Source organism: Acomys minous (genome assembly GCF_964271855.1).
Source record: "Acomys minous genome assembly, chromosome: 10".
Classification (NCBI taxonomy): Eukaryota; Metazoa; Chordata; class Mammalia; order Rodentia; family Muridae; genus Acomys; species Acomys minous.
This window is the reverse complement of record NC_140491.1, coordinates 31,263,914-31,277,518: the sequence shown is the minus strand read 5'-3', so window position 1 is coordinate 31,277,518 and position 13,605 is coordinate 31,263,914. Positions and strand designations below refer to the sequence as shown.

Genomic DNA, 13,605 nt, shown 5'->3' with positions numbered 1-13,605 from the left:
AGTGCAGGGCAGGATGCTGAGTGTGCAGTGCAGGGCAGGATGCTGAGTATGTGCAGGGCAGGGCAGGATGCTGAGTATGTGCAGGGCAGGGCAGGATGCTGAGTGTGCAGTGCAGGGCAGGATGCTGAGTATGTGCAGGGCAGGGCAGGATGCTGAGCATGTGCAGTGCAGGGCAGTATGCTGAGCATGTGCAGTGCAGGGCAGGATGCTGAGTGTGTGCAGGGCAGGGCAGGATGCTGAGTATGTGCAGGGCAGGGCAGGATGCTGAGCATGTGCAGTGCAGGGCAGGATGCTGAGTGTGTGCAGGGCAGGGCAGGATGCTGAGCATGTGCAGTGCAGGGCAGTATGCTGAGCATGTGCAGTGCAGGGCAGGATGCTGAGTGTGTGCAGGGCAGGGCAGGATGCTGAGCATGTGCAGTGCAGGGCAGGATGCTGAGCATGTGCAGGGCAGGATGCTGAGTATGTGCAGGGCAGGATGCTGAGCATGTGCAGGGCAGGATGCTGAGTATGTGCAGGGCAGGATGCTGAGCATGTGCAGTGCAGGGCAGGATGCTGAGCATGTGCAGTGCAGGGCAGGATGCTGAGCATGTGCAGTGCAGGGCAGTATGCTGAGCATGTGCAGTGCAGGGCAGGATGCTGAGTGTGTGCAGGGCAGGGCAGGATGCTGAGCATGTGCAGTGCAGGGCAGGATGCTGAGCATGTGCAGGGCAGGATGCTGAGTATGTGCAGGGCAGGATGCTGAGCATGTGCAGGGCAGGATGCTGAGTATGTGCAGGGCAGGATGCTGAGCATGTGCAGTGCAGGGCAGGATGCTGAGCATGTGCAGGGCAGGATGCTGAGTATGTGCAGGGCAGGATGCTGAGCATGTGCAGTGCAGGGCAGGATGCTGAGCATGTGCAGTGCAGGGCAGGATGCTGATCGTAGACAGTGCAGTTACCTGTGACTTTTCAGTGTAGATGCTCATAAGTGACCTCTCAGGGTCTCCTATGGCTGGATAGCCACATAGCCTGTTGCCTAGATGAAGGAGAGAGGCATCAGGTGGACCAAGGGACATAGCATCAGGCACATTTTTGTACCAGAGCTTCTGTGGCATCGCCTCCCTCCCCACTGTCCCTGTCCCTCTGTTGCTGAGTGCAAAAGGGTGTCACGAGAGCCTCGGCCCAAATTCCAGGGTGTACATCCACACAGGTGGCATCTGCTTTGCCCTGTGACTGGATGGGTGGAACATTCCAGAATATCTGAGGTGGCCAATAAGAGTGGCTGTGCTCAAGGCTGAGACTTTGAGCAGGGGTGGCGATAACAGGGAAAGGTACACTCAGGGGGAATTATCATCCCAAGGAACCACCTGTTCTTCAGGGGCTCTGAACAGAACCATGCTGAGCAGAGGGGTCTGTGCGGTGGTCCATAGTGTCCACTGAAGGACAAGGAAAAGGCAGGATAGAGCCCTAGTCTGAGTCAGGGCAAGCAGCCAGTCTTCAGGGCTCCTATGGTTCTACACAGGCAGCCACACCCACCTAGAATCCCCCAGTGAACATCGGGAAAGGGTCTTGGTAGACTCTCAGGTGAGGGACTTGCCATAAAAAGGTGACTCCAACCTATTATCAAGGGACATTAGGGTAGGTGGCTGAAGGTTGCCACCCACTGCCTGAACTTTATTTTGCCACCAGGGGGCGCATGTAACCAGACAAGTGCCTGAGCCTAGCACAAAATCACCAACCCTCTGATGGAGCTCCCGCAGTGGGTCTTGGCATCCTACTTCTGCCAGACACTTCCAGTAGATGTGCCCCCACCCCTCCTTTTTTCCCTCCACGTCTGCTCTCTCTGACCCTGGATCCTGCCGAAGCACATTCCACCTAGCTTGCTCCGCTGTCTCCTCCTCCTCCAGGAAGCTGCCACCCCCTCTGACCCCCCTCCATCCTCTGCCTTGCCCCGCAGGCTCCCGGAGTTCTCCTCCTGTGTCTTGCTATATATGATATGATAAATTCTCATCGCCTCTGTACTGTTTCCCTCATCGCCAGTGGAAGCGATGTCTGGCAGGAGGGACCCCAGGAGTGTCCAGTCAATGTTTGACTCTATTCCTGGGCAGTACAAGCAATCTGTCCCTTCCTCCTGCCTCTGGCTTCTTCTTCTGAGCTTGGTCTGTCTATGGACAGGGACCTCAATTTTTGCATCCCAGGAGCCCAAGGCTAAGGGGAGAATCAAATTGCCCATCCCTGTCCCTGAGGTCTGTTCTTCTGGACTCCTGGGGAGTTTATGCCCCCTTGATAAATGGCCAGTCAAGGGCTGGTCACTCTGTGGTGTAACGGCCCTCAGTGGTACCTGCATTCCCCTCCAGCAGCCTTGAGTGGAGGAGGCACAGGGCTGAGTGTCCGCCCCTCCCCGTCACACACACACACACACACACACACACACACACACGGTCTTGGGCTTCTCTTGGCAATGGTGTTCCGTGTTTTGCACACACAAGGCTGCTGTAGGCCTATCTTCTTTCCTCATCACAAAACTGAAACGGTTTGCGTATTCCCTCCTCTGTGGCAACCGGCTTCTTCCTCCTCCTCTCCCCATAGCTTTTCCAGCCTTCCCTAGAATCAACCCCAAATCCTTTTCTGTAGACCCAGGCCTGATTCCTAAGTGCATCACGGAGATAACCTACTTCATGCATCACTAAGATGGAGTCCCTGGTCAGGTGGGGAGCAGCAGGGGTGGGGCAGAAGTCTGCTTCCAGGGTCTCCCATCCTGCTGTGGTCTTTGCCTCACCCCGTGCGATCCGTGGCCGAGAGCATTCGTTCACTTGTTTGGTTAGCTGGCCAGTCAGGTTGTGGATGTGGATGTAGGCCTGGCAGGGTCAGAGGTTCTGGCACAGTCACAGCTACTGCTCACTGTCAGCTCTACCACTATTGGGGCTCCAAGCAAGGACTGTCCCTCTTGGGCATGTATAAACAATGGGACGGTACCTTTAGTATTGCAGCATTGTGTAACGGTCCTAAAGTAGAAATAGCAGCTGACATGTAAGAGGGTTGCCAGGGCTGTGGCAGAGAAGCAGACCAAGTTCCCTGTGCGGGGAGTGACAGCCCATAGCTCTGGAGTGTCCCTGTCCCCTCTGTCCTTCCACACTGACGCCCCTCTCCTTCTCTCACCAGTGTCATCATGACAGGGGCCTACAACAATTTCTTCCGCATGTTCGACCGCAACACCAAGCGGGATGTGACGCTGGAGGCCTCCAGGGAGAGCAGCAAACCCAGGGCGGTGCTCAAGCCGAGGCGCGTGTGTGTGGGCGGCAAGCGGCGGCGGGATGACATCAGCGTGGACAGCTTGGACTTCACCAAGAAGATCCTGCACACAGCCTGGCACCCAGCCGAGAATATAATTGCCATTGCAGCCACCAACAACCTGTACATCTTCCAGGATAAGGTCAACTCTGACATGCACTAGCCGGCCTCAGTGGCCCTCCTCGGCCACCTCTGTATGGGGGCAGGATGAGCACGGTGGCCATGGTAGGGACGTGAGTCCCTAGGCTGAAGTCGCCTTGGATGGTAATTGCCGGTTTAAACAAAGGGAAGGAAGAAGCCTCTCAGTCACAGGTGATAACATGGATGTGCCTGGCAGGCCTTGGTCCCAGGCTCCTTTGTTTACGGCCCTCCTGTCTCAGGCTGGGCCTTTCATTAATATCAGGACTTTATTCATGTCCAAGGTGATTTTTACTGCAGTGGGTCAGTTCCTGTCAGGGAAAGTGAAGCTGGTCCCTGATGAGGCTCCAGAGAAAGAAGTGCAGTTCACACGCCAGCCAGGATCTGCGGATCCTTGACGGAGTCAGCCATGTGCCCTGGCTCGGTGCTGCTGGTTCATGTTGGATTTTAGACGGTTGGATTCTCACTGAGCGCTGGCAATGCCAGCTCCTCGCTTGGGTGTTTGGGATGTCTTTCCGTATCCTAGGTGCCAGGCCAGGGCAGGTTCTGAGAGGTGGAGCCAAAGTCCCACGGTTAATCGTGAGGCAGGGCTGGGTCCCATGTGTGGGTTTTCCAGGCTGGGGGTAAGTCCTGAGAAGCAGGGCTGGGGGACCCTGTGTGGCTGTAGCCCTCACCTCACTGCCATCCGTTTGTGAGTGCCCACTGCACGCTGGGCATGGTGCTCAGCCCATGGTGGCTGTGGTTGGATCCCCGCAGCCTGCTCTGTGGTGGCTTTGCTGTCACCCTTCCACGCTAGCCAGTCATCTTCCCACGGCTGATGGTGGGTCCTGTCCCTGATTGTAGAATCTTCATGCCCATGACACAAGTTTCCACTCATTTTCCGGAAGTCCCAGCTGAGAGCCAGGCTCTGCTGGAACTGGGGTGTGGTTACCGTCCCCTCTGTACACAGGAGGAAACCAGGGCTCTGAGCAGAGAAACAGAGTGCCTGAGGAATCATATTCTGAGGGTTGAGTTGCGGGTCCTATGCAGGTCTTTTTACAGGCTCTTTCTAACCCACCACATTGGTGACTGGTCCTCAAGCAGCATTCCAAGGGAAGGCTTTGGAAGGAAAGCATCCTTAAATGGTGCAGTCAGAGCAGGTGCACAAGAGAGAAGTTGGAAGAGCGTGGCATACGAGCTTGCCTCCCCAGATGCACTTCACCCACCTTGTACCTGCAGCTTTCTCCTCACCGTCCCGGCTGCTCCCCAAGGAGGTTGCATGAAGCCACAGGCAGCCCCAGAGGATGTTTACTTGGACCTCCCCAGGGCCACAGATCGGTGGCCATTCACATTGACCCCTGCTCCGTCCTCACTCCTGGAATCCCAAGTACCACAGGGCTTGGCATTTTGACTCTGGAAGCAGAGAACAGAGGGGCTTTAGTTTTTACAACATGGACTGCCACCCAGGAAACAGACGCAACAGAGCTTTTTTTTCTCAGTGGATCAAGGTATCCTTGTGTGTGTCAAAGCACAAACCGCATGCACACTCACTTCCGGCCATGTATTTACACAGAAACTGGGTCCATTACATTTTTTTTTTAAATCAACGTGAATGAAGAATGTTCGTTTATCTATCACTGTAAAATTCAGGCGCTCTGGACAGTATTATATGTACATATCGACCCTGATGCAAGTTAGCAATCAAAAGGTTGGGCGATTTTCCCCCTCTTGTAAAGGAGTTGAAGGATGTGGCCAGTTGTATATAAAATCCCGTTGAAGCCAAAATCCAGGTGAGAGGGCCTTACACACTGGCCTGGATCTCTGGCACACACATCTGCCTTTGTGGCTCAGCGTTAGAGAGGATACTTGCCTTGGGACCTGGATTCTGCTGCGAGATCACAGGTTTCACACATACCGTCTCCAAAGTCAAATCTTACATGATCTTCCAAAGGAGGGGGTCTTACACAAGCCTTGGTCTCTATGCTTCTGTTTTAAACATTGGGTACCAAAATAGAAGGGGAAAAGAGAGAGAAAGCTATTCTAAGAAAAAGCATGTCTTTGGGACCCCACGAAATCACCCAGGTCCAGAGCGGACTGCAAATAATAATGTGTGTTCTTGATTGAGAGAAAAAAAAAAAGGTGTGGAGGGGGGAGGGGCAGTGTGAGAAGAAATAGCAGAAGGACCAGAGCCTTGCAAGCCACACAGACTTGGCCACCGTACTCTGCTTAAGTTCTCTGGTCTTGAATATGTGGCATTTCCCATAGTCATTGCGACATTGTTGGGGTTTTGAGTTTGTTTTCTGCTTTGATTCCTCTCTGGGGGCGAAGCCCTGGGAGGGCATTGGGTATGTACGTGCTGGTAACATAGTCAGGCCCAATCGTTTGGGGTTCTGTGGCTCATAGGTGCATTCTTTCTTTCTTCGGTGTCTCACAAATTATCCAACTGTTGAATAAAATTATAAATATGTTAATACCAGCTTTTTCCAATAAAATAACAAATGTTACATCTAAGACGAGGCTCAGAAGGCTGCTAATTAGTGAGCTGACCTGGGAGGGGAGCCTTTGGGAGGCGGTGGGATGGGTGGGGCAGGGAGCCCATCAACCCTGGGCTGCATCTGGCAATGTCCGGTTGGCCCTGATCCTAACCCAGGTGTCAGCAGGGACACCAGTAGTCCTACAGATCTGGCGTGTGCCTTGGGGAGGGCTCCCCAGATGGTGCCTGCGGGTCCACCAACTGGCATGGGTTTCATGATGGGTGGCCTGTCTCCCTTTGTAGCAGGTGTGTATAACTCACCACAAACCTAGGTAAGGAAACTGAGGCTCAAAGGGAAGCATTGGCCTTGTATCCCCGTTGCTATCTGTGCTATCTGGGGCTGCCCTCAGCTCCGGTGCTTCTTGGTGGCCTCACCCTGCAGAGGTCCCCAGGGTTCTGGAGATGGACAGCTGGGTAGAGGAAGGCCCTCCATAGGCAGCTGGACCATTAGGAAGGCAGGGCTTCCATCCCCTTGTATTCCCTGCAGCCCAGACCTCAAGCTTTTATGATAAGGAGGGAGGCAGAGGCGGAGCTAAGGCTGCCATCTGTCAGCCTCAGGATGAGAAGGCCACTTCTTGGCTCTGTGTCATTTGGCTGACCTCTGACCCACATGTGTAAATAGAATGTGTCTCCTCAGGACCTCTGGGTGACTGATGAGATAAAATCTCCTTCATGGGCCCTCTGTGCCCTAAGCAGGCTGTAACACAGGATTGGCTAGCCTAGGCTCTATAGGATGCTTTTCATAGAGTGTGGATGGAAACACTGAGGCTCAGAGGTGACTAAGTATCAAGTCTGAGTTGGTAGAACTAGTAGATGGTGGGTCAGGATTCAAACCGTCACAGCCAAGGTGCCAGCACAGTGTGGATGCTCAGGTTGGTATCTGATGCTGCGACCTCAGCGCACCAAGTCTAACTTTAGCTATAGTGATGGAACACCATCACTGGGAGACAGTGGTTGTCCCCATAATCTTTGAGGTAGAGGGGCTATCCTGGATGACCCAGATGGTCCCATCCTGAGCTCGCCATAGTGGAGGCAGGAGGCTATCCTGACTGTATTAAAAGAAACATTTTGGAGGCATGGCCTGAAGATAGGACAGCCATGGCTGCCTGCAGAGGTGGAGGACAAGCCACAGCCACACTAGAAGGCCTGTAGCCTCTCCCTGGCCTGAGGCTTGCTGATGGTAGCTAGCCATTGAGCACTAGGCATCCTCTGGTCTCCTCCCTGCTGCCCAGACCACAAGCATAAGCTCTCATGGTCAGCTTTTTTTCCTGTGGATTCCAGGAATTGAACTCAGGACCTCACACTCGCCCCGGTAAGCATTACTGACTGAGCTGTGTCACTGTTGGAAGCTCTAGAGGACCTAGCTCTGTGCCAACCTTGACTTTTTCTACTGAGAGCCGCAATAGACCTAACGTCTCCAGACTGCAGCGATGAGTATGTGTTCTTCTAAAACACCGAGTCTGTGGCCATTTGTCACAGAAGCCCCCGGGGCCAGGACACTGGTACCTTCCCTCAGGTCACCTAGGACCTTTCTCACCTTTCCTCATGGACAGGCTGCTCAGGGAGGCCGCAGAACATGCCCAGGCTACAAGGGTAGCCACTGCCTCCACCCTGACCACACCTAGGCCTTCCTGAAGGGAGAACTTCAACAGCAGAGGGGCAGTCAGCCACACCCGCGCTGACACTGCACCCCAGACAGCAGGCAGGATCCCCTGCTGTCCCAGGGAGGAGCTTCGTGAAGCAGTGCTCCAGGTCAGGCTCCGGCTTTTCCAGAGCCAGCAGCTGCCATCTGCCCTTTGAAAACCAACTGGAGTGTAAATCTCTCCACAGCCCCGCGGGCTCTGGGTGATCGCTGCACCTGTCAGTCCCTTCACTCCGCGTCATGGGTAAGAATGGGGACCCCTCTGGGTTTGGGGCGATGGATCTGTCGGTAGTGTTAGCTGTGCAAGCATCAAGACCCGGAGCCTATAGGAAAAAAAGCAGATCGTGGAAGCAGGAGGATTCCTGGGACTGGCTCACTGGTCATCTGGCGAAACCACCAAGCCTGGGTCAATGAGAGAGGCCCTGTCTCAAAAAGCGTGGTGACAGCTCCCAGGAGCAATGTCCAAGGTTAACCTCTGACCTCCACGTGTACACGTACACACGCACGCGCGCGCGTGTGCGCGCGCACACACACACACACACACACACAGTGTGTATGGATGACTCAGAGCCACATGCTGTACTAAGGGTTGCATGCACACCTCGGCTACTAACATGTCATCCTATTGTTGTCAGAGGGTACTCAGTGCCATGCTGGTGGCAGAGGCAGCCCCTAGAGCCCCTAGTCAGAATGCCCATACTGTGCCTAGATGTTACAGCTGTGCCAACAGTGTGGGGCCTGCGGGCGTTGTACAGGCAAATATTTTTAGCTACTGTCCAAACTTTTGCCCCACCTAGAGCTATATAGTCGTGCCCACTGATGGAGACCCTAAGGTCCCTGCCACCCTACACTCCTTGTTTCTTATTATAATGAACCCACACTCAGTACTGTTAGTCCTCACATTGCAGAGATGAGAGACTTGAGGGTCAGAGAGGCCTGGGGGACTGCCCATGGCTGCACGGTAAAGGCAGAGGCCAGACTGGAGCCTGGGTTTCTGATACCTATGCAGGCACATGTTCTAGAGCTGAGATGAGCATAGGAGGGGAATTCTTCCTGTCCCCAGAACCTTGTTCTTCCTGATCTCACACTTGCTGGCCACAGGATGATGCTTAGACAGCAGCAGGAATCAAAGAGAGTGTTCCCAGTCCCCATATCTGTACACTGCAAAAGGCTGCTGCTCTCTGGCTGTAGCCATTCTGATGGAAACCACTATTGTGCTGGGTGTGGTGGCACACGCCTTTAATCCCAGTGTGCAGGAGGCAAAGGCAGGTGGATTGCTGTGAGTTCGAGGCCAGATTGGTCTACAAAGAGAGTCCAGGACAACCAGGGCTATAAGAGAAACCAAAAAAAAAAAAAAAAAAAAAAAAAAAAAAAAAAAAAGACTTCCCAGGCCTAAGCTTAACAGAGCACCTAGACAGAATCACTAAGATTGTGTGTGTGTGTGTGTGTGTGTGTGTGTGTGTGTGTGTGTGTGTGTGTTCGGAGATCAACCTTGAGTGCTCCAGATGCTCCTGTCTTTGCCTTCCCAGCACTAGGATTACATCTCCCCCCACCCCCCACTACACACACCCAGGTTGTTTGTTTTGCTGTGGTGCTGGGGATTGAACTCAGGCCCTCATGTTTACACCTACAAGCACTTTACCGACTGAACCCACCCCCTGGGCCCCCACAACCACCACGTTCTAATCAATCAACCTTGTAGAATCTTCAACATAGACTATTTTCTCCTGGAAACTTCAGTTCCCAGGGCACAGTGCTTTGTGGAGAAGGCCACATCAGGCCCCAGCAGATAAAGCCTCTCCTCTGTCCCCACCAAGGTGGGTGTCGGACCAAGAGGATAAGTGAGGGCCACACAGGTGGTGGTGTCCACGTCACTATACCATACCTTAGCCTCAGGATGTCTGAAAATGGCCAAGTCCCTGGCAGGCCAGAATATTACTTCTTTGAACTTCATTAAACAAACTGAGCCGGGAGTGATGGAAACATCCAGAAAACAAAATTTATTCAGGAAAAAGAGATGTCTTCACTTTGTTGACGGCTGTGGGGTCAAAGCATGCAGGCTCCTTGGGCTGCTGCTTCTTTCTTTTTTAGATTTATTAGTTTTTTTTTAATAGACTTTATTTTATGTGCATTAGTGTTTTGCCTGCATGTATGTCTGTGTGAGGGTGTCAGATCTTGGAGTTACAGACAGTTGTGAGCTGCCATGTGGGTGCTGGGAATTGAACCCAGGTCCTTTGGAAGAGCAGCCAGTGCTCTTGACCACTGAGCCATCTCTCCAGCCCCCATTTTAGGTATACCATTTGCTGCAGTACCCGTGGAGGCCACAAGGGGGCCATCATAGCACCCAGGAACTGGAGCCACCCACTGTGAGCCAGTGCTCTTACTGTCTCTCCAACCATTGTGGGGACTTTGATAGGGTGAGAAAGATCCCCCAGGACCGTGGGTGCTGCCCCGGGGGAGGGCTGGGGATTCTATCATTAGCTGCTGTGTAAAACAAAACAAACAAAATTGCCAAAGAGCTAGTTGTGGTAGTGCATGCCTGTAATCCCAGCACTCAGGGAGGCAGAGGCAGGGGATCTCTGTGAGTCTGAGGCCAGCCTGGTCTACAAAGTGAGTCCAGAACAGCCAAGGCAACACAGGAAAAAAAAAAGCCCTGTCTCAAAAAACCAAAACAAAAAGTGTCACCAATAAGCAGCATAAAGCTATGCCAGTCATCCCCTCCTGTCTCTGCAGTCAGGCTCCAGGAACAGACAGGCTCTGGTCAGGGTCTCAGAGGAGCTCACAGTCAGGCTGCACTTCTGGGGTCACACGGGTGAAGGCGGTCCCGTTTGCTCAGATGGCTGTTGGCTTGCACACAGGCCTGTCCGCAGAGTCACCCAGAGGCACTGCCCTGGGAGCAGCCTTGCCCAGGCCTGGCATCCCTTATAGAGGGTCTGCTCTCTTGACCACACTCTGCTGCTCGGCGACCAGCCTGCTGCACTAGAGCAGATACGGCAGGCATCTGGAGACCACGGGCCATGGAGAGGATCACCCCAGCACCTCAGCAAGAAGAGACAAATAATATGGCTTCAAGTTAACTCAACTCGGTATACGCCCTGGCGGCCACTCACCCTTCCTGGGCCAGTTATGCACCCAGGCATAGTGAAAAGCAGAGAAAGAGGGTTTATCCATCCACTGTGACGGCACTGGAAAGAGGAACAAAGCGGTCCAGTGACATCCCCCCAAGTCTGTTTTCAGGGTTCTGACGTGAGGCTGGGTGTCCTAGGCCACTTTCAGGTGGCACTGGTTCCATCCAGGTGGTCTCAAATCCCCTCCCTAACCCATACCCTCTTCCTGAGTTGCCACCACTCTCTGTAGCTGCTGTTGTTCTTAGGGTAGCCTCCAAGTCCCAGCATGCACTGCAGGTCAGCTCACTGTCATCTGGGACAGCCAGGAGCCAGTACCACTATGCAGTGGGATTACAGGGGACAAGAAATGGGGGTGAGGTGGGGGGGGGTGGGATGGGAATTTTCAGCCTTTCAAGATGAGGCCTGTGTCCTCCAGGTCTGCAGATAGGAATGACAAATGCTGGAAGTCAGCAGGTTAGGGTGACATCCCCCAGGCCCACAGAGGCCCAAGTTCCCTCCCCTTGTTGCACTCAGCAGGCCCTGAGGACACGTGTTGGGTGGACAGCTGGGTGATGCAGAGAAACACTGACTGTCGTTCATCCCTTCACAGTGTTTCAGGAAACATCATGAAAACTCACAGTTCTCACTACCCTGCCTGTTTCCCATGTTTGGACTTTAGGTATATGGAGCCTCCCACTGTCTACTCTTCCCTCCCCCCTCCCCCCAGGTTCCCCTCCCCTTCCCCCAACACCCCCCCCTCCCCGCCGCCGCCCAACTTCCGGACTCCCAGCATTCTCTCGGAGACTCATGGAGTCTCTGCGGCTGACTAATCCTAACAGTGACAGGTAAAGATAGCTAGGCTCTGTCTGTTCCAAGGAACGCATTGAAACAGTCACTCCCCACTCTGGTGATTATTTCCAGCGCTGAAAGCTGTCGTTGCTAGGAAACGGTGCTGGAAGCGTAGAAGCTCTGCTCCTGTCTGCGCACCTAGTGGTTGGACTTGAGCCCTGTCACTTTGATCACCTTGGAGGAGAGACTGGAGCGGAGGCAATGAGTGGGACCACCCCTTGGTCAGGGCTTTTGCGCAGATAGCTCTGTCCATCTATTTCAAATCTCGAGTGCCCAAAGGCGGTCAACCTTCCTAATGCTGCGACTCTTTAACACAGTTCCTTAAGTTGTGATCCCTAACCCTAATGTTATTTTCATTGCTTCTTCATAACTGTAATTTTGCTACTGTAAATTGGTTATGAACTGTAACATAAATATCTGTGTTTTCCATGGTTTTAGGTGGCCCCTGGGAAAGGGCTACTCAACTCCAAAGGGGTCACAACCCACAGGTTGAGAACCACTACCCTAGCAGGACTTGGAGTGTTACTAAACAGTGGAAACTAAACTCTTTCCAATGTGGCCACATAAAACAGCCTCCAATCTCTGCTTTCCACTATTCCTCGTGTGTTTAGTTGGCCTATTGAGGGAGGTGTCCAGCCCTGAGCTTGCAGGACCCAGGTTCTGCCCTTAGCAACTCTGATAATATCTGACCCTTGGGACAGAGCTTCTGGACCAAGAGCGAGTGAGTGAGCATCCTGATGCTGGCCCTCCAGAGACAGCTACACAGTGGATCTGGCCTGTGGGTGTGGTAGTTGGACTGCACACAGGGCAGCAGGACCAGGCCTGGGGAGGTCTGGACAAAGGAGGCTACACTCCCCCCAACCCCCGCCACCCCCAACGAAGACCTGCCTGGGACAGAGAGACTGCTGTGGCCGGAGGGCCTCAGGCTGCACACTGGGGTCAGGACCCTTAGGGATCAGGCCTCCCTCTCCCCAATATAAACCCACTTTCTTTTTTTTTTTTTTTTTTTTTTTTTTTGGTTTTTCGAGACAGGGTTTCTCTGTGTAGCCTTGGCTGTCCTGGACTCGCTTTGTAGACCAGGCTGGCCTCGAACTCACATTGATCCTCCTGCCTCTGCCTCCCGAGTGCTGGGATTAAAGGCGTGCGCCACCACGCCCGGCTTCCTAAACCCACTTTCAAGAATGGCAGGATGCCTCCAAAGGGAAGTTTTAGAAAGGGGAAGACAAGACGTGGGGATGGGGGACCCTGCCACCAGCCCCACCTTTTCTCAGGTCTCCCTCCTGGTTGTATGGAATGCACCTAGGCCGGCAGCTAATGTAGATAAGGAATATTTCAGACAGTGAGTCAGATACCGGCCAAATAGTTTCGGTCAGATGGCCAGGAGGAAGGAGGGCTGCTTGCGTGCTGGAGTGCTGTACAGACAGCCGGGGGACACCAGGCCCTCTGTTTGGATCCAGTGCTTTAGCTAAGCTCTGATATAAACATTGCTGTTTTCCATTTTAAATACTTTCAGAATCAGCAAGGACGTCACAGTGCCTCTGGCTCAAGATTCCACTGTTCAGGAATGTTCTTTTTTTAAAAAGGGCCTGTATTTATTTATCAATGTCTTATGACCACCTTCCCAGACAATCAACACTTCTCCCCTTGAAACAGCTGATGAGGCTGATGCTAGCAGGGCTTGTACCACTCGAAGGGGGCAAGCATAGGGCTCAGCAGCTGGAGAGCAATCTTCTAGCTACACCCCAGGGTATGTATGGCATTACCTTTCTGCACAGGGGTCATTGTAAGGAAGCTCTGAGAAGTGCTGTCCCAGATAGGGACATGGAGGCTGGGGATAGCTGCCATTGCAGGGCTCTTAAGCACACAGGGCTTTGATGTGAAGAAGTGGTACCCAGAATCCATGACCACCTGGGGTTCTCTCCCCGTGAGTCCACTCCACTCCCAGGGGAGATCACTCATGATGTGATGGTAGCAGTGTGGTGGCCTGGGGACAGGCCTATGTCAGTTCTATCCTGGCACTCTGAACCTAGTGTCTTCTGTAGATGAGGTTGTCACAGACACTCCCCACCCAACTAAGATGACTTGAAG

General features: G+C 53.3%; 1 protein-coding gene across 2 annotated transcripts in view; it reads left to right on the top strand.

Annotated features, from left to right (window-relative positions):
- The window catches only part of PPP2R2C (protein phosphatase 2 regulatory subunit Bgamma), an 86,195-nt gene extending 80,298 nt beyond the window's left edge, over positions 1–5,897 (top strand). For both annotated transcript variants that reach the window (XM_084797479.1, XM_084797480.1), the window contains exon 9: positions 3,141–5,897. In XM_084797479.1, the coding sequence (XP_084653605.1) occupies positions 3,141–3,432 (292 nt within the window). In that variant the 3' untranslated portion in view covers positions 3,433–5,897. The remainder of the gene's footprint in view (positions 1–3,140) is intronic.
- The last annotated feature ends 7,708 nt before the right edge of the window (positions 5,898–13,605 follow it).